The sequence below is a fragment of the Haematobia irritans genome, chromosome 5 (assembly GCF_050003625.1).
Source record: "Haematobia irritans isolate KBUSLIRL chromosome 5, ASM5000362v1, whole genome shotgun sequence".
NCBI classification, from domain to species: Eukaryota; Metazoa; Arthropoda; class Insecta; order Diptera; family Muscidae; genus Haematobia; species Haematobia irritans.
Genome location: NC_134401.1, coordinates 109,646,832 through 109,674,083, shown reverse-complemented (window position 1 = coordinate 109,674,083; position 27,252 = coordinate 109,646,832). Strand labels below are relative to the sequence as shown.

General features: G+C 32.7%; 4 protein-coding genes across 7 annotated transcripts; 1 reads left to right on the top strand and 3 right to left on the bottom strand.

The window, feature by feature from the left end:
• The first annotated feature begins 223 nt into the window (after window positions 1-223).
• On the top strand, window positions 224-27,252 carry LOC142239106 (uncharacterized). Of its 3 annotated transcripts, none has more exons than XM_075310869.1 (9): window positions 224-396; window positions 3,293-3,379; window positions 3,448-3,557; window positions 4,347-4,441; window positions 4,504-4,632; window positions 4,705-4,853; window positions 4,912-5,056; window positions 5,129-5,379; window positions 26,721-27,252. In XM_075310869.1, exons 1-9 carry the CDS (start codon window positions 355-357, stop codon window positions 26,799-26,801), a joined length of 1,089 nt encoding a protein of 362 aa, XP_075166984.1. In that variant the 5' UTR covers window positions 224-354; the 3' UTR covers window positions 26,802-27,252. The 3 variants fall into 3 exon arrangements, with proteins under 3 accessions (XP_075166984.1, XP_075166983.1, XP_075166985.1); XM_075310868.1 differs by lacking the exon at window positions 26,721-27,252 and adding an exon at window positions 5,449-5,646; XM_075310870.1 differs by lacking the exon at window positions 26,721-27,252 and adding an exon at window positions 5,449-5,646 and having other exon boundaries at window positions 244-396; window positions 3,462-3,557.
• Window positions 5,585-6,685, bottom strand: Ccs (Copper chaperone for superoxide dismutase). Its single transcript, XM_075310871.1, has 3 exons — window positions 6,564-6,685; window positions 5,869-6,503; window positions 5,585-5,801 (listed from the first exon to the last, which is right to left on the bottom strand). Exons 1-3 carry the CDS (start codon window positions 6,576-6,578, stop codon window positions 5,666-5,668), a joined length of 786 nt encoding a protein of 261 aa, XP_075166986.1. The 5' UTR covers window positions 6,579-6,685; the 3' UTR covers window positions 5,585-5,665.
• Window positions 12,117-14,128, bottom strand: LOC142239011 (uncharacterized). Of its 2 annotated transcripts, none has more exons than XM_075310776.1 (4): window positions 14,018-14,128; window positions 13,190-13,384; window positions 12,612-12,776; window positions 12,117-12,553 (listed from the first exon to the last, which is right to left on the bottom strand). In XM_075310776.1, the coding sequence occupies exons 1-4, from the start codon at window positions 14,066-14,068 to the stop codon at window positions 12,401-12,403; spliced, it is 564 nt and encodes a 187-aa protein (XP_075166891.1). In that variant the 5' UTR covers window positions 14,069-14,128; the 3' UTR covers window positions 12,117-12,400. The 2 variants fall into 2 exon arrangements, with proteins under 2 accessions (XP_075166891.1, XP_075166892.1); XM_075310777.1 differs by having other exon boundaries at window positions 12,117-12,543.
• Window positions 23,183-25,745, bottom strand: LOC142240270 (cap-specific mRNA (nucleoside-2'-O-)-methyltransferase 2-like). Its single transcript, XM_075311959.1, has 3 exons — window positions 25,553-25,745; window positions 25,276-25,475; window positions 23,183-24,972 (listed from the first exon to the last, which is right to left on the bottom strand). Exons 1-3 carry the CDS (start codon window positions 25,728-25,730, stop codon window positions 23,386-23,388), a joined length of 1,965 nt encoding a protein of 654 aa, XP_075168074.1. The 5' UTR covers window positions 25,731-25,745; the 3' UTR covers window positions 23,183-23,385.

Here is a 27,252-nt window from a genome sequence, read left to right as displayed (position 1 = left end):
AATAGCTTCCTATAAATTATTTGAAGAAAACCAAATATTCACTTCTGAAAGGATGGTTATTAAGCTTAAAATTGCGAAAGATATTCGAAGTGAAATAAAGTGAGAGATACTTAAAAAATTAAAAAAAATTATTCTCAGAGCCATCTACAGTCTTTAGCATTTGCTCTCTCAAAAAACAAAGAGATGACAACGACATCTTCTCCTTAATTTTCTTTGGTTGTTCTAATAAGTAATCGATTATTGTAGACGATTAAAAAGAAAAATCGATCCTTGTTTGTAAACAAAATCCAAGTAGCGCGTCCTGGAAATTATTAATTTTTTTTTAATTATACAATAATAAACAAGAAAATTACAATGTATTTGGAAGTTGGAGCCGGCCTAAAGTTAATTTGCAATGTAAGTATGATGAAAATTGTGTATGTATATGAATTTATGGCGCTTTCACTTTCAAAGTTACTGTAATCACAATACAAGGAAACCTCTAACCTCGACAATCTGAAGCGGTCATCCCTCAAACGTAAGAATTTTCCTATATTATCACTTTAAGGTGGGTAATAAGTTCGAGTTTAGCCGCTAAAAACGTAATTTTTTCACGATTACTTTTCTTTAATAATCCATTTTAAGGAATACAAACTTTGTGAAAATTTGCTTTGGGCTTTTCCCCGTCAAGTTATAATAAAATTTGCAACAAATACGTATAATTTCATGCATTTTTCTTACTGATTTAGTTTTCACTTTAGCGATTTTAGCGGCTAAACTCGAACTTAATACCCACATTTAAACGTAAACTGTCGCAAGTGGATACCTCCCAAATGTGGACAAAATTTAGGCGAGGTTGGTAGTAACTTCTGAGAGGTTTCACTGTATATGTATGTATATAGATTTTAAATTAAACGTTATTCGTGGTTATTATTTGAACCTGTAAGAGTAAGATATATTATATGGTCTAGGAATCATTAATTTTTAAAATTAATATAAAAAATCATTGGCAACTGTTTTCAGTGCTGGGAGTACAGAGCATATTTTCATAAAATGAGATTTTTATAACAGGGGATTTCTAACTACCCTACGGGGTAGTTCGGTGCTCCAATTAGTCACAATTTTTAAATAGTCATAATTTATTTATCACATATACCCATTTCATGAAGCTCCTTTAATGTTCCGTTAACTAACGAACTTTGAAATCGTAGTATGGAGATATCTGTCATCTTGCTTATATACTCGTATGTATACCATATGCCAGTTGGGAACTTAACTGCCCAAAAATTTTAGTTAAAGTTAACCAGAGAGAAGATATTTGCAATATACTTTCTCTTAACTGGCAGTTAAAGCTTAACGGAGATACATGAAAATGGCCGTGAGTGAATTGGAATGAGTCCAAGGCGTGTCCTAAAGTGTAAATTTACCACGTCAATGACAAACCTATGTTAAAGTGACGGGACAGAACTGGGACTGTTAGGGTGCTGAGCATGCATATCTATCGGCAGAATTAGCATTTGTGTTACCATAAATACCAATATGACCTGAGTTAGAATGTATCCTACTGTATTGACCTTGTCAGAGCTGGTATTGGATAAATCATCGTAGAATATTTTTATACCCTCCACCATAGGATGGGGGGTATATTAACTTTGTCATTCCGTTTTTAACACATCGAAATATTGATCTAAGACACCATAAAATATATATATTCTGGGTCGTGGTGAAATTCTGAGTCGATCTGATCATGTCCGTCCGTCCGTCTGTTGAAATCACGCTAACTTCCGAACGAAACAAGCTATCGACTTGAAACTTGGCACAAGTAGTTGTCATTGATGTAGGTCGGATGGTATTGCAAATGGGCCATATCGGTCCACTTTTACGTATAGCCCCCATATAAACGGACCCCCAAATTTGGCTTGCGAGGTCTCTCAGAGAAGCAAATTTTATCCGATCCGGCTGAAATTTGGTACATGGTGTTAGTATATGGTCTCTAACAACCATGCAAAAATTGGTCCACATCGGTCCATATTTATAAATAGCCCCTATATAAACCGATCCCTCGATATAGCTTGCCGAGCCTCTAAGAGAAGCAAATTTCATCCGTTCCGGCTGAAATTTGGTACATGGTGTTAGTATATGGTCTTTAACAACCATGCAAAAATTGGTCCACATCGGTCTATAATTATATATAGCCCCCATATAAACCGATCCCCCGATTTGGCTTGCAGAGCCTCTAAGAGAAACAAATTTCATCCGATCCGGTTGAAATTTGGTACATGGTGTTAGTATATGGTCTCTAACGACCATGCAAAAATTGGTCCATATCGGTCCATAATTATATATAGCCCCCATATAAACCGATCACCAGATTTGACCTCCGGAGCCTCTTGGAAGACCAAAATTCATCTGATTCAGTTGAAATTCGGTACGTGATGTTAATATATGGCCTCAAACACCCATGCAAAAATTGGTCGAAAGCGGTTCATAATTATATAAAAGCCCCATATAATAAACCGATCCCCAGATTTGACCTCCGGAGCATCTTGGAAGAGAAAAATTCTTCCCATTCGGTTGAAATTTGGTACGTGATGTTAGTATATGGTATCCAACAACCATGCAGGAATTGGTTCCTATCAGTCCATAATTATATATAGCTCCCATATAAACCGATCGCCAGATTTGACCTCCGGTGCCTTTTGGAGAAACAAAATTCATCCGATCTGGTTGAAATTTGGTACGTGGTGGTAGTATATGATATTTAACAACCATGTCAAAAGTGGTCCATATCAGTCCATAATCATTTATACCCCCCATACAAACCGATCCCGAGATTTGGTTTTGGAGCATCTTGGAGGAGCAAATTTCATCCGAGTGAGTTGAAATTTGTGGATGACAGTCTTTCGTAGAAGTTTCTACGCAATCCATGGTGAAGGGTACATAAGATTCGGCCTGGCCGAACTTACGGCCGTATATACTTGTTATTTATTAATTCAGAGTATGTAATTCTAAACCTGTTTGGCCAATTAAAGTAACTACAATGGACTACCCTCTATTTGCTTACAAGTTATATAGAGAAGACGCATTACATATATCTTGGTCCACTAAAAATCATCTCCTAATTTGATTTAGCATATAGTCAGTTTCTCCATTTGGAAGTAGCATTTCTTATCTGTTCTTATTAAAAATTAGGAAGGGAACTTTTTTTCCAATACATTGGATATGAAAGTGAAAGCGATTATAAATATAAAAGGCATACGATATTTCATCTTATTTAAGAAGATTTAAAAAATCCAATTTTTCTACCACTTAGATCCTAAAGGAGAAGACCGAATATAATAGTACAGGTCAATGCTACCAAATATCAGAGCTTTTGGCAACTTTAAATGCAAATGAAAAAGTAAGAATTATACTTTTATTTCTGACAATTTTTATTTATATAACGACGTACATTAATAATTGATGCAGTTTCTACTAGCTAGATATTTTTGTAAATTACCTTGGAACATTGGAAGCCTTTACATTCTGAACCGACTGCATGAATTGCGAATATTAACAGCATGTGAATACATTTTGAGGTAAGCCCACATTTTGGAAAATCGTTAAAATTTTGTGAATAGGGAATAAAAGTTTTTACTTAAGACCGGAGATTTGATGACTATCCCAATGGACCGATATGCACACCACCTTATCACTGTGATGTTTTGTAGGACGAAACATTGGCACATTGGCTAAGATGTAATGTTAGAACATAATGTTGGCATAAATACATTTATACTCATACAAATAATGTGGTATAAAATCCTAGGACTTGGTGTTCCTTAACTCGAAATATGCCACAGACTGTCACAAATCTTTCAACAAAATCGCTCGATAGTTTAATAGTTATCTAATATGGGTATCCGCCCACGAAATATCAAGTGGTAAGAACGAATAATTATATGACCTCAAGAAGTAAAATTAAGAGATCGATCTGTATTGGGCCTATTTAAAATAGGGTTCGATATAAACGCTATTCTAAAAAACCTCCATTTTATTTCGGAAATTTTGTAAAGAATCAATACTTAAAAATGTGTCACATAGTGGCCATAGTTAAAGAGAAAATGTCTGCTATCTTTTATTTCATCTTGACCCTCAAGAAGTTAAATCAGAGGATCGGTTTAATAGGAGCTGTATATTTTATTTTCAACAAAAATTAAATTTGTTTGTTTTTATGCCAAAATTTGATTTGTATATATATAGTATGTTTTATCTATAATATGCATAGTTAAAAAGGTAGATTTTTGTACAATATCTTATAAAAGTGGACATATGTTGGGGAATTTGGTAGCCATTACTACGGTTGCTCCTCTTTATCTTAATTTCAGTTGTGACAAGAATGAGGAAGTTCAGCTCATTTTAAATGACTTTCTGGAATCTGAGTTCGATTTGATTACCAATCTGTTTGTGAATTCCACTATAGGTAAAATATCCTAAAGTAAATCATATATTTAACAAACTTTTAATATATTCATGTTTTTGTAGACTCTGCAAATTCTATTCGTTTAAATGTGATTTTGGATGAATGCTTGGAAAATTTATTTAAAGATCTCGTGGCCAAACCGGAACTTAATAATTTGGCATATTTGAATCATATGCGCGAAATGATAACAGGTAATTATGTGTGTAGTAAGTATTCTAGAATTATTGAAATATTTAATAGAAAAATTATCGTTTTATTCGAAGGTGAAATGCGCATAAAGATAATCCAAAAACATTTGGGTATTGTGTTAAGGTTATATCAAAGCAGTACTACAGCAGCATTTTCTAATTTTTCATCCTGGATAAATGAAGGTGTAGACGATTTGAAATTTCCTAAAGACCTGTATGACAAGGTGGTTATAGAAACAAATCATATAGTTTGTAATTAATTTGTGAACAATTCTTCAAAAGTTTTTGTTAGATAATATTGAGGATTCGTTGAACTACCTTCTTAAACAGTCATCCTGTGAAAATTTTCGTGATTGGAAATATTTTTTGATTATGTTACAAACTATATGCAGCGGAAATGTTGAAAAATCTGGTCCTTTTGTTAGAAGTAAATTTTGTAAATATGTATACCAAAAATACAAATATGTATTTATGTTTTCAACTTTTAAAATTCTTACAGGATATTTAAAATCCCGTATTAAACAATGTGCTTCAGTACCTAGTAAACGAGTTATGCTACACACACTGCTCACTGCCCGAGCAGCTAATGCCACTACCATGGATGTGTCAACAAATTTAGATAATTATGCTGATTGGTACAAAAACAATATTGGTGAAATGAAGATATTTTTAAAGTCTGAGGAATTTAAAAATATCCTAAATATCTTGGATCAATGTTTGACCTATGAATCAGAAATTGACTATTTAGAGGTAAGTTAATCACTTAGGATATTCCATGTACAATTTATTTTTTTTTTGTCCCTGCCTATTCGCAAATAGATCCATGCCACCATAGCAATTTCACCTCCAATCCTGTGTGGCAAATTAGTGCAGTCTTATAAAAGTAAATGTAGACAACGTTTGCAGCAAATAAAAAAGGGATACAAAGCCATTGATATTAATGAAAGTATTGTGATTGAGGATAGTAATTGATTTTTTTTATATAAAGAATGTACAAAATCATATGTCTTCTTAGAACTATGGAATTTTATTTATTTTATAATTTTTGCGACCTTGTTCCACCCGCTAGAGGTTTATATCGTTCATCCCAAAGTGTAACACCATCACAAGCACAAATTTTTTTGAAATTTTGCAATATACCTGCAGAACGAGCTATAATACCGCAAGCAATTCTGAAATTTAAGTAAAAAATAATAAAAAGAAAAAAAAATCAAGGACGACAATTTATAATTTACCAACCTTTCGCCAGAATTGCCATCTATCCGGCTTTGCTCATTTCCTCCTCTTCCAAAATCATCTGGGTGTTGCGTTATAACTACGGAACGCCCTATAATATCGTAAACTTCTAAAATAGAGTCCACAAAACGAAATGTGGCTCGTCCACTATCATCAGCCCTTATGTTTCCCAAATCACCGGCATGTCTATGCTGGGCATCGTCATCGGGTGAACCATGTGGAGAACCTCGAGGATTGTAATGCTCTCCCACTGATGCACATCCTGCGGAAACATCTCCACTTTCATGGACATGGATACCATGTAAACCCGGTGTCAAACCATCGACTACACCATCAACCACAAGCCCTGGTTTATCATTTCGTATTGCTGTAAATCGTATTACACCTTGTATGGGGCAACGGTCAACATCACTCCCCGTCGTATTTATAATAGACACAGCGGATTGACCACCAAATCCCGCTAAAACAGCTTTCCGGCCTGTCTGTTCTATTTTTTCCTGTAACATATACCATGGTTCCTTAGTGTGTATTATAAGCCTTCCCAGTTTACGGTCAACTTCTAGTTGGCCAGAACCTTTTAGAGCTTCACGTATTTCTTTTTCCCATTGTTCACCTTTCATTTGAACAGCAAACTCAACCTGCATATAAAGGCGAAACATTGATTTCATCTAAATTTTCTCAAAAATTTATATTTATACCTTTGTTTCGCCCATTTTTAATGATTTATTCTTAATTTATTCTTTGGTTGATTTTCTAGAAAGTCAAAGATCAAAACAAAACAGCCAGCAGCTGCTATGCCTCTTAACTCAGCTGGTTAACAAGAGCTGTGTTGCGCAGTTTAGTTGCAACACATATTCGCTAGAGGTCTCTGCCAGTACAATGCTATGATGTTTGCGGTGTTTGATAATTTCTGAATTAAAAACCAAGTAATTGAAACACCAACGTTTTTAAGCGGTGATTATCTCCTCTCAGTAATGCTGGTGATATTTCTGAGTGTTCCAAAGCGGCTCTAAGTGGTTTCACTGCAATGTGGAACGCCGTTCGGATTCGGCTATAAAAAGAGTCCCTTGTCATTGCGCTAAACATACAATCGGACAGTACTCAGGTTATCACTGAGAAAAGTTCACCACTGTGGTATCACAATGGATTGAATAGTCTAAGTGAGGTACTTCAATTTTCGATATAAATGTAATTTTGTATAGAAATAATATTTTGAGAAAATTTTCTAATCTAATAAAATTATGACAAAATTTTCTCTAGAAATAAAATTTCCACAAAATTTTCTACAGAAATAGAATTTTCAGAAAAATTTCTCGAGAGAAACAAAGAATTTGAAAAATTTTCTATAGAAATGAAATTTTGAGAAAATTTTGGAAAAATTTTCTATAGAAATGAAATTTTGAGAAAATTTTGGAAAAATTTTCTATGGAATTAAATTTTTAAGAAAATTTTTTATAGAAATAAAATAGAATAGAAATAAAAATTTGACAAAATTTTCTGTAGAAATAAAAATTTGACAAAATTTTCTATAGAAGTAACATGTTGACAAAATTTTCTAAAGAAATAAAATTTTGAAAAAATTTTCTAAAGAAATACAATTTTGACAAAATTTTCTATAGAAATAAAATTTTGGCAAAATTTTCTATAGAAATAAAATTTTGACAACATTTTCTATATAAATAAAATTTTGAAAAAAATTTGTAGAGAAATAAAATTTTGAAAAAATTTTCTATAGAAATAAAATTTTGAGAAAATTTTCTATAGAAATAAAATTTTCTATAGAAATAAAATATTGAGAAAATTTTCTATAGAAATAAAATATTGAGACTATTTTCTATAGAAATAAAATATTGAAAAAAATTTCTATAGAAATAAAATTTTGAGAAAATTTTCTATAGAAAAAAATTTTAACAAAATTTTCAATAGAAATAAAATTTTCTATATAAAGAAAATTTTGAGAAATTTTTATATAGAAATAAAATTTTGAGAAAATTTTCTAGAGAAATAAAATTTTGACAACACTTTCTATAGAAATAAAATTTCCTCAAAATTTTCTACAGAAATAGAATTTTGAGAAAATTTTCTCGAGAGAAATAAAAATTTGAGAAAATTTCTATAGATATAAAATTTAGAAAAAATTTTCTATAGAAATAGAATTTTGATAAATTTAATATAGAAATAAAATTTTGACAAAATTTTCTATAGAAATAAAATTTTAACAAAATTTTCTGTAGAAATAAAATTTTGACAAAATTTTCTATAGAAATAAAATTTTGACAAAATTTTCTATAGAAATAAAATTTTGACAAAATTTTCTATAGAAATAAAATTTTGACAAAATTTTCTATAGAAATAAAATTTTGACAAAATTTTCTGTAGAAATAAAATTTTGACAAAAGTTTCTATAGAAATAAAATTTTGATAAAATTTTTTGTAGAAATAAAAATTTAACAAAATTTTCTATAGAAATAAAATTTTGAGAAAATTTTCTATAGAAATAAAATTTTGAGAGTATTTTCTAGAGAAATAAAATTTTGACAACACTTTCTATAGAAATAAAATTTCCACAAAATTTTCTACAGAAATAGAATTTTGAGAAAATTTTCTCGAGAGAAATAAAAATTTGAAAAAATTTCTATAGATATAAAATTTAGAAAAAAATTTTCTATAGAAATAAAATTTTGATAAATTTAACATAGAAATAAAATGTTAACAAAATTTTCTGTAGAAATAAAATTTTGACAAAATTTTCTATAGAAATAAAATTTTGACAAAATTTTCTATAGAAGTAACATGTTGACAAAATTTTCTAAAGAAATAAATTTTGAAAAAATTTTCTAAAGAAATAAAATTTGGAAAAAAATTTCTAAAGAAATTAAATTTTTACAAAATTTTCTATAGAAATAAAATGTGTACAAAATGTACTATAGCAATAAAATGTTGCCAAATTTTCTATAGAAATAAAATTTTGACAAAATTTTGTAGAGAAATAAAATTTTGACAACATTTTCTATAGAAATAAAATTTTGAAAAAATTGCTATAGCAATAAATTTTGAGAAAATTTTCTGTAGAAATAAAATTTTGAGAATATTTTCTAGAGAAATAAAATTTTGACAACACTTTCTATAGAAATAAAATTTCCACAAAATTTTCTACAGAAATAGAATTTTGAGAAAATTTTCTCAAGAGAAATAAAAATTTGAGATAATTTCCATAGATATAAAATTTAGAGAAATTTTTTTATAGCAATAAAATTTTGAGAAAATTTCTATAGAAAAAAAATGACAAAATTTTCTAAAGAAATAAAATTTTCAATAGAAATAAAATTTTGACTAAATTTTCTATAGAAAAAAAAAAATGACTAAATTTTCTATAGAAATAAAATTTCGACAAAATTTTTTGACAAAATTTTCCATAGAAAGAAAATTTTGGCAAAATTTTCTATAGAAATAAAATTTTGGCAAAATTTTCTATAGAAATAAAATTTTGACAACATTTTCTATATTAATAAAATTTTGAAAAAATTTTGTAAAGAAATAAAATTTTGAGAAAATTTTCTATAGAAATAAAATTTTGAGAAAATTTTCTATAGAAATAAAATTTTGAGAAAATTTTCTATAGGAATAAAATTTTGAGAAAATTTTCTATAGAAATAAAATATTGAGATTATTTTCTATAGAAATAAAATATTGAAAAAAATTTCTATAGAAATAAAATTTTGAGAAAATTTTCTATATAAATAAAATTTTGAGAAATGTTTATATAGAAATAAAATTTTGACAACACTTTCTATAGAAATAAAATTTCCACAAAATTTTCTACAGAAATAGAATTTTGAGAAAATTTTCTCGAGAGAAATAAAAATTTGAGAAAATTTCTATAGATATAAAATTTAGAAAAAATTTTCTATAGAAATAGAATTTTGATAAATTTAATATAGAAATAAAATTGTGACAAAATTTTCTATAGAAATAAAATTTTGACAAAATTTTCTATAGAAATAAAATTTTGACAAAATTTTCTATAGAAATAAAATTTTGACAAAATTTTCTGTAGAAATAAAATTTTGAGAAAATTTTCTGTAGAAATAAAATTTTGACAAAAGTTTCTATAGAAATAAAATATTGAGAGTATTTTCTAGAGAAATAAAATTTTGACAACAGAAATAGAATTTTGAGAAAATTTTCTCGAGAGAAATAAAAATTTGAAAAAATTTCTATAGATATAAAATTTATTCTGATTATTAATTTTGTTCGGCTTGAGGTCATAGAAACAATCGATTATTGATTTGTTTTAATATTTATTTCCAATATTTCGGTTAGTGCCACTAACCATCTTCTGGGATTTTGTATCTACATAAATTACAAAAATTAAATTACTTTTAATGTTCACAAATCACAATATTATTTTAGATATAATATATTGAAAATAACTAACGTGAGTTCGTGTGATGCTGTTCGTTCTGCAAGCCACCGTACACTAAGCTTCGTTTGTGTCGATGCTTGTTTATGATGTGTCGATACATTCTCGCGCATTCTTCCGTGTCTTTTTTGAAATTCATTCTCTTGTCAGGAGAGAGATCTATTATATTAAGCATCTCAAGAGTGTATCTACGCCTATGATTATTCTCTTGAGCAAGTATCTCGACGTCTGTGAAGTTGGGCTTGTGTCCTGTTGTTGCACAGACGTCGAGATACTTGCTCAAGAGAATAATCATAGGCGTAGATACACTCTTGAGATGCTTAATATAATAGATCTCTCTCCTGACAAGAGAATGAATTTCAAAAAAGACACGGAAGAATGCGCGAGAATGTATCGACACATCATAAACAAGCATCGACACAAACGAAGCTTAGTGTACGGTGGCTTGCAGAACGAACAGCATCACACGAACTCACGTTAGTTATTTTCAATATATTATATCTAAAATAATATTGTGATTTGTGAACATTAAAAGTAATTTAATTTTTGTAATTTATGTAGATACAAAATCCCAGAAGATGGTTAGTGGCACTAACCGAAATATTGGAAATAAATATTAAAACAAATCAATAATCGATTGTTTCTATGACCTCAAGCCGAACAAAATTAATAATCAGAATAAACATAAAATAGGTCAACAACACTCAAAGATATAAAATTTAGAAAAAAATTTTCTATAGAAATAAAATTTTGATAAATTTAATATAGAAATAAAATTTTAACAAAATTTTCTATAGAAATAAAATTTTGACAAAATTTTCTGTAGAAATAAAATTTTGACAAAATTTTCTATAGAAATAAAATTTTGACAAAATTTTCTATAGAAGTAACATGTTGACAAAATTTTCTAAAGAAATAAAATTTGAAAAAATTTTCTAAAGAATAAAATTTGGAAAAAAAATTTCTAAAGAAATAAAATTTTGACAAAATTTTCTATAGAAATAAAATGTTGACAAAATTTACTATAGCAATAAAATGTTGACAAAATTTTCTATAGAAATAAAATTTTGAGAATATTTTCTAGAGAAATAAAATTTTGACAACACTTTCTATAGAAATAAAATTTCCACAAAATTTTCTACAGAAATAAAATTTTGAAAATTTCTATAGAAAAAAATGACAAAATTTTCTAAAGAAATAAAATTTTCAATAGAAATAAAATTTTGACTAAATTTTCTATAGAAAAAAAAAATTTTGACTAAATTTTCTATAGAAATAAAATTTCGACAAAATTTTCTATAGAAATAAAATTTCGACAAAATCTTTCTATAGAAATAAAATTTTCGCAAAATTTTCGATAGAAATAAAATTTTGACAAAATACAATTTTGAGAAAATTTTCTATAGGAATAAAACTTTGAGATTTTTTTTATAATTTTTACAAGTTTTAATTTTCGTGTTATTTCATACTATCAAAGTCCATTGTGAGTAAATTCCCCTTTTTTTTGTATACACCCAAAAAATTATCGCTAATATGATTCCGCATTTCGAAGAAAAAAAAAAAACATTTTTTTCATACTAAGTACAAAGATTTTATCAAGAACATCAAAATAAGATTTTTTAAATTGGTAGATAGTTGTAAAATTTTCGGCAAATTTTGGTAGATTATTTTTGGCAACCGTGAATATGAGTCAATTTGTGGAAATAGGGTGATACATACATATGGGAGCTTTATTTAAATATGATCCGCTTTTAAACACATTCAATAGCGTCCTTGTGCCAAGGTATATGCAGCAGCCGATATTTTTACCATAATTTCAGCAACACGATTTCTTATCAACAATTTTATTATAGATCAGAATAAGAACTTAAATTATTTAAAAACTGAATAGTTACAATAATATATACAGCGAAACCTTTCAAACTTGGACACTTTGAAAACCGGAAACCTCTCAAAAGTCAACAGTTGTCTGGGAACGATTGCTATATGAACATATTAAATTTAACCTCTCATAACTGGTCACCGCTCAAATGTGGACAAAACTTTAGACAATCGTGTGTATCGAACTTTCAGAGGTTTTACTGTACATACATAACTGAATTGAAAATAAAATTACAACCGATGCATTTGCAAAATGACATCTGTACATATGTAAAAATCTCCCGATTTATCCCCAATCTCCATACGACTCAAGTATTGGCCATCGGCATTGTGTATAGGAATATTCAAAGCTATCGTCTTTGAAATGTCCATATCTATACGTTGCTGTCGAAAAAAATCATTGACTTATCAATTAGTTTATAGCGATGTATTGCATACTTACACCTTCGGTAAGTGGACACGATTGTTGCTCCTTTGGTGTATTCTCCCAATAACTAGCCCATACCTCCGTATTATCGAATGTAGCTTTACATAAGCTGGATCTTTTGGATGTAAACACAGTTGGTTGCCATGTACCTCGTTCTTTTTTGTAAGTTTCCAAAACAACCTGAGTGGAAACGTTAGCGATATTATTGACATTGATTTCATTTTTATGGATACTTTTGTAATACTATTGAACTGAAAGCTACTAGTCTCTGTTAAAAGTAATAACCAAGACACGTTTGGTGACCTAAACACGCTTCTTATTTTTAAAGCGAGGCTATAAATATAGCGTTTTTCATCACTCTAATATTTTTAAATGGGAGATGAACTTGAATTTATATCCATGATCTTCCATGAGCACTGTGACCCTCAATTATTCTTGTTTTACATGGACGAAGAAGATGAAGGAGTTGCTTTCATTAAGATATTGAACAAATGCTGGATTTTTTATTCATATTTTTACGTATAGAGCGCATTTCCATGCTTCTTTCATTAGAATAAAATTGTCAATAATATAGTTTTAAGTAACATACTTACGGGTAAATCATTTGGAAGTGTTTTCGTAACAAAGATTGACCCATTTACCAATAGATCTCCTTCGGTTGTTTGCTGTATGGACAGTTCACTCATGTTAAGAAACTGATCAAGAAAATTTTCGGGATACTCTTCACATTTGGCAAAGACTTTTGGATCTAAAAATTCACATAGGTATTTAAATTGAGCATGGGCGATCTGTAAAAATAAAATGGTTTTAGTTCTATATATAGTTTTCTGTTTAAAAGCATAGAAATCGAGATGTATATCACGAGAGGATTAAAGAAAACAATAGAATTATAAGAATGATGAAACACAACTACTAAACCCAAAGTGAACACTGAACCACACTTGAACCCTCCGAAAAAAGGTTTATGATAGCCGGTTTATGCCGAAATAAATTCATACAACTGTCTTTTCCTTTGCCACCATCAAATCATCGATTTGAGTGCAGTTGGCTGGGTTTATTTTCTCCAAAATTAATCTTCAAATCGAGGGTTTGGGATTAGAAAAAAAAAACAATCAAATATAAATCCTCGAAAATCTCTTTTGCATGTGTTTGAACCAATTGTCGCAGCACTCTTGCCACTGAAGTATATTCAAAAAATGTATTTTGAACTCATCAATTGCTTCTTCAGGTTTCGAAAAACGTTGACCACTGATTTTAGGTTTTACATAGTGGAATAAAAAAGAAGTCAGTCGATGCTAAATCAGGACTATACGACTTCATATTCATAACCAATACTCTATATGATTTGCAAAGGACTTCAATCACGTGTATTAAATCTAAATTGACAACACATATGATTCCATTAGATTTCTAATACTTACCACTATAAATGTCCAAGCTATTATTATGCGAAGAGTATTTACTTGGTTCATTGTTGCAATGTTAATCACGACTATTGTTAAACTTAAACGCTAATCCATTTTTAAATGTTCATAATATTGCGTGTTCTAATGCAAAATGTATATCAAATTTGATTTACATTGAATTCGGTGACATGATTTAGTGATAGACCGAACAAGGTACAAAAACAATGTATGTCTACATAGATTTAAATATTCGATTGTAGATGCTATTAACAATGTTATATGAGCACCTGCTTCCAATTAACTCCCACGTGATATTTTCAATTAATTTCTGATCGGATTAATTTAAGTATTTTCGACATTTCTACAAAATTTAGCGCTGTTATATTGGAGGATGAAATATCAAATGCAATTCCATAAACTTTGATGAGACTTTTTTTGTTGTATACTGAGTAAAATGATGATTGCATCGACCGATTTCTTTTTGACTTTTTACTGTGTTGGGTTAATCGCCCAATTAGTTAGTGGGCTAAAGATGTGGGGAAAAAGTTAGCTGGGGTTGCATAAATTCAGCATAAGTAGGTGTTGAGTCGACAAGAGTTCAAGAATGGAAATAGCCTTGCAGTGTTTACCGCTTTTCAGAAATGTCTGCTATATTGCCTGATCAAGTCTATCTAGATGATGTTGATTTGGGTGGTTACTAAGAAACAACTCGTGAGGATAAGTCTGAAGATTTCTTTCCGGCTTTAATATATCCGATCATCATGGAATACTTTTCTTCTTCACTGCTTATATTTTCAGCATATCAATGGATTTGTTAAATAACTGTCACAAGATCATGATATTCGTACCTGTTCTGGTACACACATGTATCGCTTTCGTGAGGTGTCACGCTTAAGAGGTGTTCTGGACTACACTTTACAACGTCACAGACCTGAAAAATGTATACGAACATTTTTTCTGTGTGAGCTATCGTATGCAAATAAATAACATAATTCGAAACTTCGATATGTTTTTGTTTTATATATTTTGCACGTTTTATTGAGCAAAATCAGTTGAATATTCCACGAAATACAATTTTACAAAATTATCTAAAATTTGAGCGAAAAATTCTTCTGGGGTTGGTTTTTTTCTTTTTTCACATCCCACTGTTATTTTCCTGCAAAATAGGTTCATTTTATGGTTCTTGTCTGCAAATAAAATGTATTGCAGAAAACATCCTTTTCCGATCAGAAATTCCAAAAAGTGTTTCCAAGAACAAAAACAGTTTGCTCTTCATTCCAGCCCTTGAATATTCCGTGTATTAGAAACTCAAATAAATAAATGAATGAAAAGCGACCAGAAAAAATTTTGTTCGGTGTCTGATGTTTATTTTTGCACTTTGTAGTATAGCCAACAAAAATTCGTAAAATTTGCATTTTCAAGAAAACCCGTTTTTATTACATATATATTCCAGCCCTCGAATATACTTAGAAATCTAAAATGCAAACATTTTGTTTCCCGGAGTTGAATTCGCCGGTCCCTAACACCAGTGTTAACGTTGTGCCATTTTAGTGGCAAATTTGCCCTTGACACTTTTGTGCCACTAAATCCAATACTGTGCCACTTTTTAATTAATTCCTTGTTTAGTACAATAGTTTTCGTACATTTTGATCCCGGACCCACAGTTGGTAGAATTCTACAAAAAATGGTAGATATTTTACAGTTCGGTAGAATTTTTGATGTTTTCGTAGATTTTGCAAAATCTTCCTCTCCAACTAAGAGGTACTTCAAGTTTATATATAGAAATAACATTTTGACAAAATTTTCTATACAAGTAAAATATTGACAAAATTTTCTATAGAAGTAAAATTTTGACAAAATTTTCTATAGAAGTAAAATTATGGCAAAATTTTCTATAGGAATAAAATTTTGACAAGATTTTCTATAGAACTAAAATGTTGAAAAAATTTTCTACAGAAATGAAAGTTTGACAAAAATGTCTATAGAAATAAAAGATTGACAACATTTTCCATCGAAATATAATTTTGACAAAATGTTCTATAGAACTAAAATTTTGACAAAATTTTCTACAGAAATAAAAGTTTAACAAATTTTTCTATAGAAATAAAAGTTTGAACAAATTTCCCATCGAAATACAATTTTGACAATATTTTCTATAGAAATTTTGACAAAATGTTCTATAGAACTAAAATTTTGACAAGATTTTCTATAGAACTAAAATTTTGACAAAATTTTCTACAGAAATAAACGTTTGGCAAAATTAAAGTTTGACAAAATTTTCCATCGAAATACAATTTTCACAAAGTTTTCTATAGAAATTTTGACAAAGTGTTCTATAGAACTAAAATTTTGACAAGATTTTCTATAGAACTAAAATTTTGACAACATTTTCTATAGAAATAAAATGTTGACAACATTTTCTATAGAAGTAAAATTTGTACAAAAATTTTCCATACAAATAAAATTTGGACAAAATTTTTTATTGAAATAAAATTTTGACAAAAATTTTCTATAGAAAAAGTTTTGACAAAAATTTTCTATAGAAATAAAATTTTGAGATTTGCTGTTAAGCTGTTTTTGTGTTGTTGTTTGAGTATATCTAGCTTTTTAATGTGTGTTGCTCCATAAAATTTCTTATAAAATCCAAAGAAATAAAATTTTGACAAAATTTTCTATAGAAGTAAAATTTCGACAAAATTTTTTATAGAAGTAAAATGTTCACACAATTTTCTATAAAAATAAAATTCTGAAAAAAAAATTTCCTCAGAATAAAAGTAATTTTGGTAAATTATTTTTGGCACGTGCCCGGATACCTTTAAAATTACTGATGAGATCTGTTCATTAAAATGAAATTGAACGAATACTATAATATTTGCACTTTTTATACCCTCTACCATAGGATGGGGGGTATATTAACTTTGTCATTCCGTTTGTAACACATCGAAATATTGCTCTAAGACCCCATAAAGTATATATATTCTGGGTCGTGGTGAAATTCTGAGTCGATCTGAGCATGTCCGTCCGTCCGTCTGTTGAAATCACGCTAACTTCCGAACGAAACAAGCTATCGACTTGAAACTTGGCACAAGTAGTTGTTATTGATGTAGGTCGGATGGTAATCGGGCCATATCGATCCACTTTTACGTATAGCCCCCATATAAACGGACCCCCAAATTTGGCTTGCGAGGCCTCTAAGAGAAGCAAATTTCATCCGATCCGGCTGAAATTTGGTACATAGGTTAGGTTAAAGTGGCAGCCCGATTAAATTTCAGACTCACTTAGACTATTCAGTCCATTGTGATACCACATTTAACTAAAAGTACCTATTACATATGGGCACTTCTAGTCTTAACCACTGAACCTTCTCTATTATTTACTTTTGTGGAACCAACCAGATTGCTCCAAAAACATTAACAAACTGCTTAAGTTAACGTTTTCCAGGTCAGCCAGTAATCTAAAGCTGTATGCTCCTAAAATTCGCTTACGCCTTACACAAAAAGCAGGACACTCACACAAGAGGTGTTTAATTGATTCCTTTTCATCCACGTCATGACAGCTTATACAATAGTCATTATACTTCGCACCTATAGTTTTTGCAAATTCGCCTATCAGGCAGCGACCCGTTATAGCAGATATTAGGAGTGCTATCTGACGCCTTGAGAACACTAGCATATCTAGTGTGCGGTTTAAGTTTAAATGGGGCCATATTTGCTTGGTGTCGTTACAACTCTTGCAATTTTCCCATCGAATATTGGCCATCATAACAGCCTTCTCACGCAGTAAGAGCTTGCAGGTGGCCAGAGGCATACCAACAGATTCTAGTTCCCCTGGAATATGTAAGGTAGTTCCTAGCCTTGCTAACACATCTGCTTCACAGTTCCCCGGTATGTTCCTATGACCAGGCACCCATATTAGGTGAATATTGTACTGCTCAGCCATCTCGTTGAGAGATTTGCGTCAGTCTATGGCCCTTTTTGAGTTAAGGAACACAGAGTCCAAGGATTTTATTGCAGGTTGACTGTCTGAGTATATATTAATGCCAATATTTGTTGGAACATTACTTCTCAGCCAATTCACCACCTCTCTTATTGCCAATATTTCAGCCTGAAAAACACTACAGTGATTAGGTAATCTTTTCGCTATTCGAATTTCCAGATCTTTAGAATATACTCCGAACCCCACTTGTCCATTCAATTTGGAGCCATCAGTATAGAAATCTATATATCTTTTATTCCCCGGGGTCTGTGTACACCACGCCTCACTGTTGGGAATTAGAGTTTCAAACTTTTTGTCGAAAAGTGGTTTTGCCAGGGTGTAATCCACTACGTTAGGCACATCTGGCATTACTTTGAGGACCGAACTATGACCGTACATTTTTTCCGACCACAGCTATAGCTCGCGCAACCGCACAGCCGTTGTTGCAGCTGACTGTTTGGCCAAAATGTCTAAAGGCAATAGATGTAGCATGACATTAAGGGACTATGTCAGCAAAGACATGACTATTTCTGTCTTTGCTGGATTTACACCAAGACCATTATCTTTCGCCCATTTCTCAGTCATCCGGAGAGCTCTCTGTATAATATCTCTGATTGTGGATGGGAATTTTCCCCTGACTGCTAGCGCCACATCATCTGCGTATGCCACCACTTTTATCCTTTCTTTTTCTAGAGAAACCAGAAGGTCGTTTATAGCAACATTCCAAAGAAGAGGTGATAGAACTCCTCCTTGGGGAGTGCCTCTATTCACATACCTTTGTATGTTTGCTTGCCCTAGTGTGGCTGAAATACGTCTCTTTATTAGAAGTTCGTCTAACAGTCTAAGTATACCTGGATCAACATTCAGAGTTGTCAGTCCATTTAATATCGAGCTCGGATGGACATTATTGAACGCCCCTTCGATGTCTAGAAACGCCACGATTGTGTATTCTTTGACAGATAGTGAGCTTTCAATAAAGCTGACCAGTTCATGCAATGCGGTCTCAGTAGACCTGCCCTTCGAGTATGCATGCTGTCGTTTCGAGAGCAAACTTGAATCCACGCTAGTTCTAAGATACATGTCTATCATCCTCTCCAGGGTCTTAAGTAGGAATGAGGATAAGCTGATTGGTCGGAAATCCTTCGCACTCGAGTGAGAGGCTTTTCCTGCTTTAGGTATGAAGACGACTTTTGTTTCCCTCCACTTTTCTGGAATATATGCTAAGTTTACACATTGTTTATATATCACCGTCAAACAGGGGATAATTCTTTCAACCACTGCCTGTAACTCCGCCGGAGTAATTCCATCAGGTCCGGGGGATTTGAATAGTCCAAAGCTATTTAAAGCCCATTTTATTCTAGATTCCGACACAATTTCCTCGATAGGAAATGATCGCCGAGCCTCTGTTACACCGCCGGAACATGGTTCAACCGTCTGATTTCCAGGGAAGTGTCTGTCCAAAAGTACGTCCAACGTCTCCTCACTGGACGTTGTCCAATTTCCCTCCGATGTTTTAATGAAACCTGGAGCGGTGTTAGTGGATGCTAGTACCTTCCGTAGTCTGAAAGCCTCTGACGTATTCTCAATACTGCTACAGTAATCATCCCAAGAGTTTTGTTGAGACCTTCTCAGTTCTCGTGCAGGATTTCCTCATATTACTTAACTCGGTAGTCCACCATGGCGGCCGATTTTTTCCCCTTGGCTTTCCTCTAGGGCAAGCAGCTTTCAGTGAAATGTTGAAGGCCTTCGTAATCCGCTCCACTGCGTGTTCGATATCTTGCACAGTGCTCATATTTGTCTCCGGCATTTCCGGTATCATCAAATTGAACGATTCCCTATACCTATTCCAATCAGCTTTCCTAACATTTGGCGGAAATATGGTCTTCGAAGTACGAACGGCCAATCTGAAACTGATGTAGCGATGATCTGAGAAGCTATGTTCCCTCAAAACTTGCCACTCAGATATCTTATCATTCAGTTCCGGAGAGGTCAACGTTACGTCCAAAACCTCTTGTCTGTTCCTGGTGACGAAGGTTGGTGCATCTCCCTTATTGCAAACTACCAGGTTAGTACGCAAAATAAACTCTATTAGCGACTCTCCCCTTGCATTAGTATCACTACTTCCCCAAATACTATGATGTGCATTTGCATCGCATCCCATAATGAGTTTTGTCTTTGTTTTTAGTGACTCCTCAACTAAGGTCTTAACGGCACAGGGTGGCATATCCCTATCATGTCCCATGTAGACCGAAGATACCCAATATTTGCATGTGGATATCTCTAGACTGGCTACGACAGTGTCTGCATTGCTCAATGAAGGAAGCAGAAACAAGTTTAGTTCGTTTTTAGCAATTATACATGCTCGATTTATATCGTTACCGGTATTATGCAAAAGTGCTCTTGTTCTTGTTCTTATATATGTATGGTTCTTGAATAAGAACTATATCTATGTGTCCTTTCATCAGGAGAACTTTTAAGGCAGCACAAGCGGCCTTACAATGGTGAAGATTTATCTGGAGGAACCGTAGAACCATCCAAATTTTCAACCACCGTCACATCAGCCGCTTCAATTGAGTCATCAAGGGCTTCCTCTTCACAGATCTCGGTAACTCTCGCAACAATCCGCGGTTCAGCTTTGGTGAGGCTTGAGCCTGTAGAAACTTCCCGCATATGATTTTCGCCATAGTCTGCAGGTTTTATGTCTCCTTCGGCTTCGCTAGGAGATTTTTTCACTGCTGACTCTACCGGAGGCTTGTCCGTTTCGGTATCCTTTGGCTGATCGCTTTTGTATACCTTCATATGGATATCATGAAAGCCATAACTTACGCGTCCTTGGGTCTGGGCTAGATGTGGCAGCGACTCTATGTTTAATATAAACACCGCATGTCGTCTTGGTCCATCCACCTCATCCAAACGACCAACCTTCCAATCGGCGGTTGGAAGATCTGGGTTACATCCTTTTAGTCTCTCTAATATTGACTCAGGATCAGGAGGGTTTGCCGGTATCCATGCATGTGCTCTAGGTTTAGCCGGTATGTCTTTTTTATCGACTAACTCCAAAGCGGCTCCTTCCCAAACTTCACCAATTAGCATCAATGCGGCTTTAAAGCAATCCATAGACCTCTGGTCTGCAAAAGCTATTAACTTATATCGTCCTTGATACCATCCAGCATTTTGCTGTCGAGGACTTGGTCCGGGAAACTTTTTTCGCACCTCTGAGTAGACACCAGACATCGCGTTCTCAATTTCCCCCCATTTTTGCCTTGGAATCACACCGTCCAATGCTCCTTTATTAATAATAGCCATCACAAGGCTGTCTTTTGCAACTGAGGCAAACGATCTTTGATCCCGTTTAGAGGATGGTAGCTCATCCGGTGATCGTTCCCTTTTTCCAGCTTCAAGAATTCCTTGAGCCCATTTTAAGGAATCGCTTTGCTTAGCCGACAACGTGTTTGGGTCGACTGATCCTAATTTCTTTAGGATAAACAAAGCATTTCTTCGTTCCTTGAATCTCTTTCGAGAGGGATTGCCTCCTTTTGATGTCGTCACCTTAGAAAAGGTTCGACTTGCCAAAGTGTCACCGCCAGTCGACCCGTCTACAGGTCGACTAATTGGGCCTGACTCTTGGTCGCTGCCCAAATTTATAACTTCAGTCGTTACCCGTCCACTGGGCCCTGAAGTTAGCAACCCAGTGGATGACTTTGAATTTCGCTGCATGGTGGTTTATTATTTCCACCACACGTGAAATTCGTAATAAGTACTTATTACGATGAAATACTCCGCTATTAGAAACCACGTCCGTTCAGTTCGACGGTTGAATTGAAAGTCATGGTGTCAGCATATGATGTAAAAAATGTAAAAAATGGTCCACATCGGTTCATAATTATATATAGCCCCCATATAAACCGATCCCCCGATTTGGCTTGTGGAGACTCTAAGAGAAGCAAATTTCATCCGATCCGGCTGAAATTTGGTACGTGATGTTAGTATATGGTCTCTAACAACCATGCAAAAGTTGGTCCACATCGGTCCATAATTATATATAGCCCCCATATAAGCCGATTACCAGATTTGACCTCCGGAGCCTCTTGGAAGACCAAAATTCATCTGATTCAGTTGGAATTTGGTACGTGATGTTAGTATATGGTATCTAACAACCATGCAGGAATTGGTTCATATCAGTCCATAATTATATATAGCCCCCATATAAACCAATCCCCAGATTTGACCTCCGGTGCCTTTTGGAGAAGCAAAATTCATCCGATCTGGTTGAAATTTGGTACATGGTGGTAGTATATGATATTTAACAACCATGCCAAAAGTGGTCCATATCAGTCCATAATCATATATAGCCCCCATATAAACCGATCCCGAGACTTGGTTTTGGAGCCTCTTGGAGGAGCAAATTTCATCCGAGTGAGTTGAAATTTGGTGCATTATGCTAGTATATGGCCGTTAACAACCATGCCTAACTAGGTCCATATCGGTCTATAGTTATAAATAGCCCTCAGATAAATCGATCCCCAATCACACAAAAATTGGTCCATATCAAGTGCATAATTCTATATAGCCCCCATATAAGCAACCCCCGTATTTCAATTCTGGCTCTCTACGTACCGTGCAAAAAGTCCATATCGATTCGTAATTATTTGTAGACTTAACTATACATAACTTTTTTGTCTAATATATACCACGTATGGACTAACTCACAATTTAAAAAAACGATGTTAAGAAGTTTTAAGATACCATAACCCAAGCAATTCGATTGTGAATGACAGTCTTTCGTAGAAGTTTCTACGCAATCCATGGTGGAGGGTACATAAGATTCGGCCTGGCCGAATTTACGGGCGTATATACTTGTTCTTCTTAAACCATTGCGTTATAAAGCGGACAATTGCGACGCCTGAAAATAGGCAAAGAAATTTTTCTATAGTAAATTCTCATGAAGTGTTAATTTCACGGATTTTTTGTTGGATCTATTTAAGTCTAAACAAAAGACGCGACTTGATAATTTCATAAAAAACTTATAAAATTCAAATAATTCCTATTTTTTTTTAATGTGCCACCTATCATTGCAATTGATACCTTTGGAAATCCTCAATGACAACGCTGCCTAACGCACTTCAACTTTGCTACCAAAGGTCACGGCTGTAAGATGTAGTTTTTGGAAACGACTGCTTTCGCCCGATTTTAATATTTCCTTGCTTGTTTTAGTTTTGTTTATTATTGTTTATTAATTCAAATTTACTTTTCACAAAAAAAATAATTCATTTACATAAAAAAGCCATTTCATTGCGTCTTAGTATATAAAGTGTATAAAATGTTTATATACACATGAGTCTCTTCAAAGAAAACCATTTCAAATGGATTGTAAATAAAAAATAATAATGGAAAATTTAAATAGTTTCTTAGTGATCTAAAATACTTTTAAAGTTATGCAATAGTAACATATTGTTGTAACAAGTCAATGACTTGTTGAAATCATTGTGATGTAGCTGTAATATGTTTATAAAACATAAAATGTCACATTCATCAGCACTATTGTTTAGGGCAATATTCAATTCCTCCAGGGAATTGAGGAAATCCAACGAATATCCTTCTAAAACAATTTCAAATGATGGATGAAAGACGAAAGTTAACTTATCATAGCAGCGTAAAGATAAATAACGTAATATGGAAGCAGCATAATGCGTAAGAAAAGGCATATTTGTAAAATTAATTCGTTTCGGTTTATGTTCGATGAGATTTTCGATGAGTGTTTTAAAGAATGATTTCTGTTGTTGGGAAAATTTCATTGCAACACTTCCCTCCTCTGAGTAATTGAAATCATTGAACTTGCAAGTGATATTTTCTTGGGGAAAATTGACTTGAGGATTATTAAGCCATAATACGTCGGTGTTATGAAATTCATTTAGTTTGCTACGCATAACAAAAAGATGAACATTGGCGAATAAGCTACTTTGTAAAACTTCTAATTGCTGGCCATAGTATAAGGTCAGCTTCAAAGATGTTTTCTCGTCGCTTCTATTAAAATCGTTCACTATATCTGCGGTGTTTGACATTTCCATCACCGTTTTTTCCAAATCATTCAATTGACTCCGCAATTTAAATATTTGCTCTTCCTTAGTTGTCTCCTTCAGCATTTCTCTCTCTGAATGAGAACCATGATAGATTTGCGTTTTATAGGCCTTTTCGATGCTTGCCTTATATTTGTATAGAATTTTCAATTCCTCGGGTAATTTTTTCACCTTATAGCGTTTGAAATATTCATCGCACACCAAAGTTCTAAGAGCTTGCAAACGTTTTATACTCGCCTTGGTTTGTTTGATCTCAAATGTATAGATATTCGAATCGATAGCATTTATTTGACATGTCATAAATAGCCGACACATGATCTCATGCTGCATTAGAAAATCACTGGGCATGCAAGCCTTTGGAAATAATGGCCACATTATATTATTGCCTCCATTAAGTTTCTCTTTCATTTTCGCTAAAATCTCTTTTAAGTTCTCATAATTTTTCTGGTAATTCAAACATATAACATAAACTTCGGAATTTCCCCTTTTCGAAGTGCAGGGTTTGAAAACATGAACTTCTTTAAAGGCACAATTCAATAGATACAATTTGCTAATCGACGATGCCTCAAAGAGAGTGAATAATTTCACTACGAATGATCCACCCTCGGCTAAAATTTCCAATGCAGCTATAATCTCGGCAAAATGGAGTACAGCCACTTTTTCCTCTTGACAATCAGGAGCATCAATACAGTCTATGGAACCATCAGCCGTTATTAGATGTACATCGCCCATACGCCGCTGACACTGTTCTTTCATATGTTCAATGTTTCCATTATCGATTATATTTCCAGTGAAATCCTTATGGAAGAGCCAATTGTCTAGGGTGTACAATATGAAACGATCATCCATAATCATTTTCTTGACTGGATTGCCTTCGTAATAGGGATTCAAAGTTGTGGCCAGCCATTTCCATTGGACCTTGGAGAAAGAGAGAGAAGTTAAATAGTATAAGTGTTTATAAGTCTAATAATTCAGCAGACTTTTATTCAGATTCTGAAATAATTTTAGGGATACCGACGCCGACATTATAAAACCTTGTAAGGTGTATAGTCCAGGAGATAAAAAAATCTCCAGGATTTATATAGGGTAGAGAGAGATTCGGAATGTGGCAGTTCCTATCCTAAAAAGACTAAGTTTCGCTTTCTACTGAACGACGTGGGGAATCATGGTCGTGCACCTAGAGTACAGCAGATAACGGTTCTTAGCCCTATTTACACTCACCTCATCCTTGTCAAATCTGGAGTACAAGTAGTGATTCAGAGCTGCAATAAAAGCCCCAGGAGCTTCGCATAGATGTAGTGAGTTAATATTACCACTTGTTACCAACGAGGGAAATCGATTAAGGCATTCAAATATCTTACACCAAGCAATAGTCACAAATTCAGCCTTAATTTCGGATTTCAAACGCCAGGGAACTTCACCTGTATAGCAATGTAATAGGTGTTTAAAATACTTGTTAATAATAACAATAATTTTTAGACCAATATGGGATACCTACCTGCAGGATCCTTGCGTCTTGTGTGCAAGGACCATTCCTCAATAACATAGTCGTTAAGTATACTCTTAACCTCATTTAATTTAATTTTTAATTGTTGCAAACTATCAATTTGATAGTATTCCGTGAAGAGATTATCACAGGCCGGAAGAGACCACCGGTTTGTTAATGTTGGTTTCATTAATGCTCATATTAACGCCATTTAACGACTAAACTAAAAAGCTATAATTGATTAAGGCAAACCTTTTAGAATGTAATACGGTAGATTGAAACTTTGACATTCCTCATCAGAATCCTCTATGAACCAATCATTCCAAAAAAAGGAGCCAAGCTTAATTCTCTCAAGATAGATAATATATACTTAAATATATATATAGATAATATATACTCTTTTATCATCAAAACTTCCTATTATTTATTTTCATTATTATTATTAATGAACAATCCTTGTTTCCAAATTGGGGCAGGTTCTGTATCATCCTCAGCACAAGCGACCTACAATTAACAGATATGCCGTAAACTCAGGATTCGACGAGGATTCCAGAACTTTTAATGAATGTCTCACGACATTGCTTTAAGAAGATTTTACTTCTCGACATACGAAACCATTATTTTACGCTATTTTACAAAAAATGTTATTTTACGCTATTTTACAAAAAAATGTTTTTTACGCTATTTTACAAAAAATGTTATTTTATTAAACAATTTGAAGTCAATTTATATTCGAAGTGGAGCCATGACAACGAGGAGGGCGGTAATAACGTTCACTATTATTCATTATTATTTTCCATTTATGATTGATGACATGAACATCTTCGGTGTAAATAAAATTAATTAATGGCTATCGTCAAGAAAATCACCTTGGCAAAAAGTTATGAAGATTAATTAAATTAACGTTAGTTGTTAGTAATGCGTATGTGTGATACCTAAGCGAAATATAAACTTATCAAAAAAAATTATTTAGTTATTTAGAAAAGTATAGGTTTCTATATAATCTTACCATTATTTCACTTCCGTTTTAAGGTACAAAAGCCTAGTAAATACAGTAGTCACTATTATCTTTATCTTTGGAGGAATTGTAGTGAATACAGTAGTCTTTAGTATTATCTTTAGTCTTTCTTTATTCCTATCTCAATGTATTTTGTGTTGTGTTTTCTATTTTTCTTTTTAGACAAATGTCTCTCAAACAAACCTACCACAAACATTAACAACCAAATCGAGCAACAACATCATCAGTTCAAAGTTCTTATAGTTCAACACCATACGAACATCCAGTGGGGAACAGTTATCGGATATAAATAAATTATCCGAATATATACGTCGTTACGTCGTTCTGTGTCAAAAACCTTGGGGAGATCTAGAGGCGGTTCCGAACAACGTGAGGGTTCATATACACGCAGTCATCGGTATCTCGTTCTGTGTATGATGGTGAAGGTGGGCGTTACTCAAAGGCTGAATTTTCGGATGCTGAAACAAATGACCGTGAAGATTTGATAGCCGAAGAAGACGATGATGGTGAAGGTTATCTTGATGAAGAGGAAAATTTCAAAAGTTTGCAAGGAATTTATTGACAGCAGTCAAACAGAATTGTTTTGAATTATTTCGTCCTATGCTTCCACATTTCATTGAAATAGAAAACTTTTTGATAGTTTACGACGATGACCATACGAATTTAATAAAATCATTAAAAATTCAAACAAAAA

Coding starts and splice junctions, on each gene's coding strand:
- Ccs (XM_075310871.1), bottom strand. Junction 5,802..5,868: donor GATGGCAATTCTGGCGAAAG/GTTGGTAAATTA, acceptor CTTAAATTTCAG/AATTGCTTGCGGTATTATAG.
- LOC142239011 (XM_075310776.1), bottom strand. CDS start 14,068: ATGAACCAAGTAAATACTCTTCGCATAATAATAGCTTGGACATTTATA. Junction 13,385..14,017: donor TAGCTTGGACATTTATAGTG/GTAAGTATTAGA, acceptor TTATTTTTACAG/ATCGCCCATGCTCAATTTAA. Junction 12,777..13,189: donor CACTTCCAAATGATTTACCC/GTAAGTATGTTA, acceptor GTTTCCACTCAG/GTTGTTTTGGAAACTTACAA.
- LOC142239106 (XM_075310868.1), top strand. CDS start 355: ATGTATTTGGAAGTTGGAGCCGGCCTAAAGTTAATTTGCAAT. Junction 397..3,292: donor GCCTAAAGTTAATTTGCAAT/GTAAGTATGATG, acceptor TCTACCACTTAG/ATCCTAAAGGAGAAGACCGA. Junction 3,380..3,447: donor CTTTAAATGCAAATGAAAAA/GTAAGAATTATA, acceptor TAATTGATGCAG/TTTCTACTAGCTAGATATTT.
- LOC142240270 (XM_075311959.1), bottom strand. CDS start 25,730: ATGAAACCAACATTAACAAACCGGTGGTCTCTTCCGGCCTGTGATAAT. Junction 25,476..25,552: donor AAGACGCAAGGATCCTGCAG/GTAGGTATCCCA, acceptor ATTGCTATACAG/GTGAAGTTCCCTGGCGTTTG. Junction 24,973..25,275: donor CCAGATTTGACAAGGATGAG/GTGAGTGTAAAT, acceptor TCTTTCTCCAAG/GTCCAATGGAAATGGCTGGC.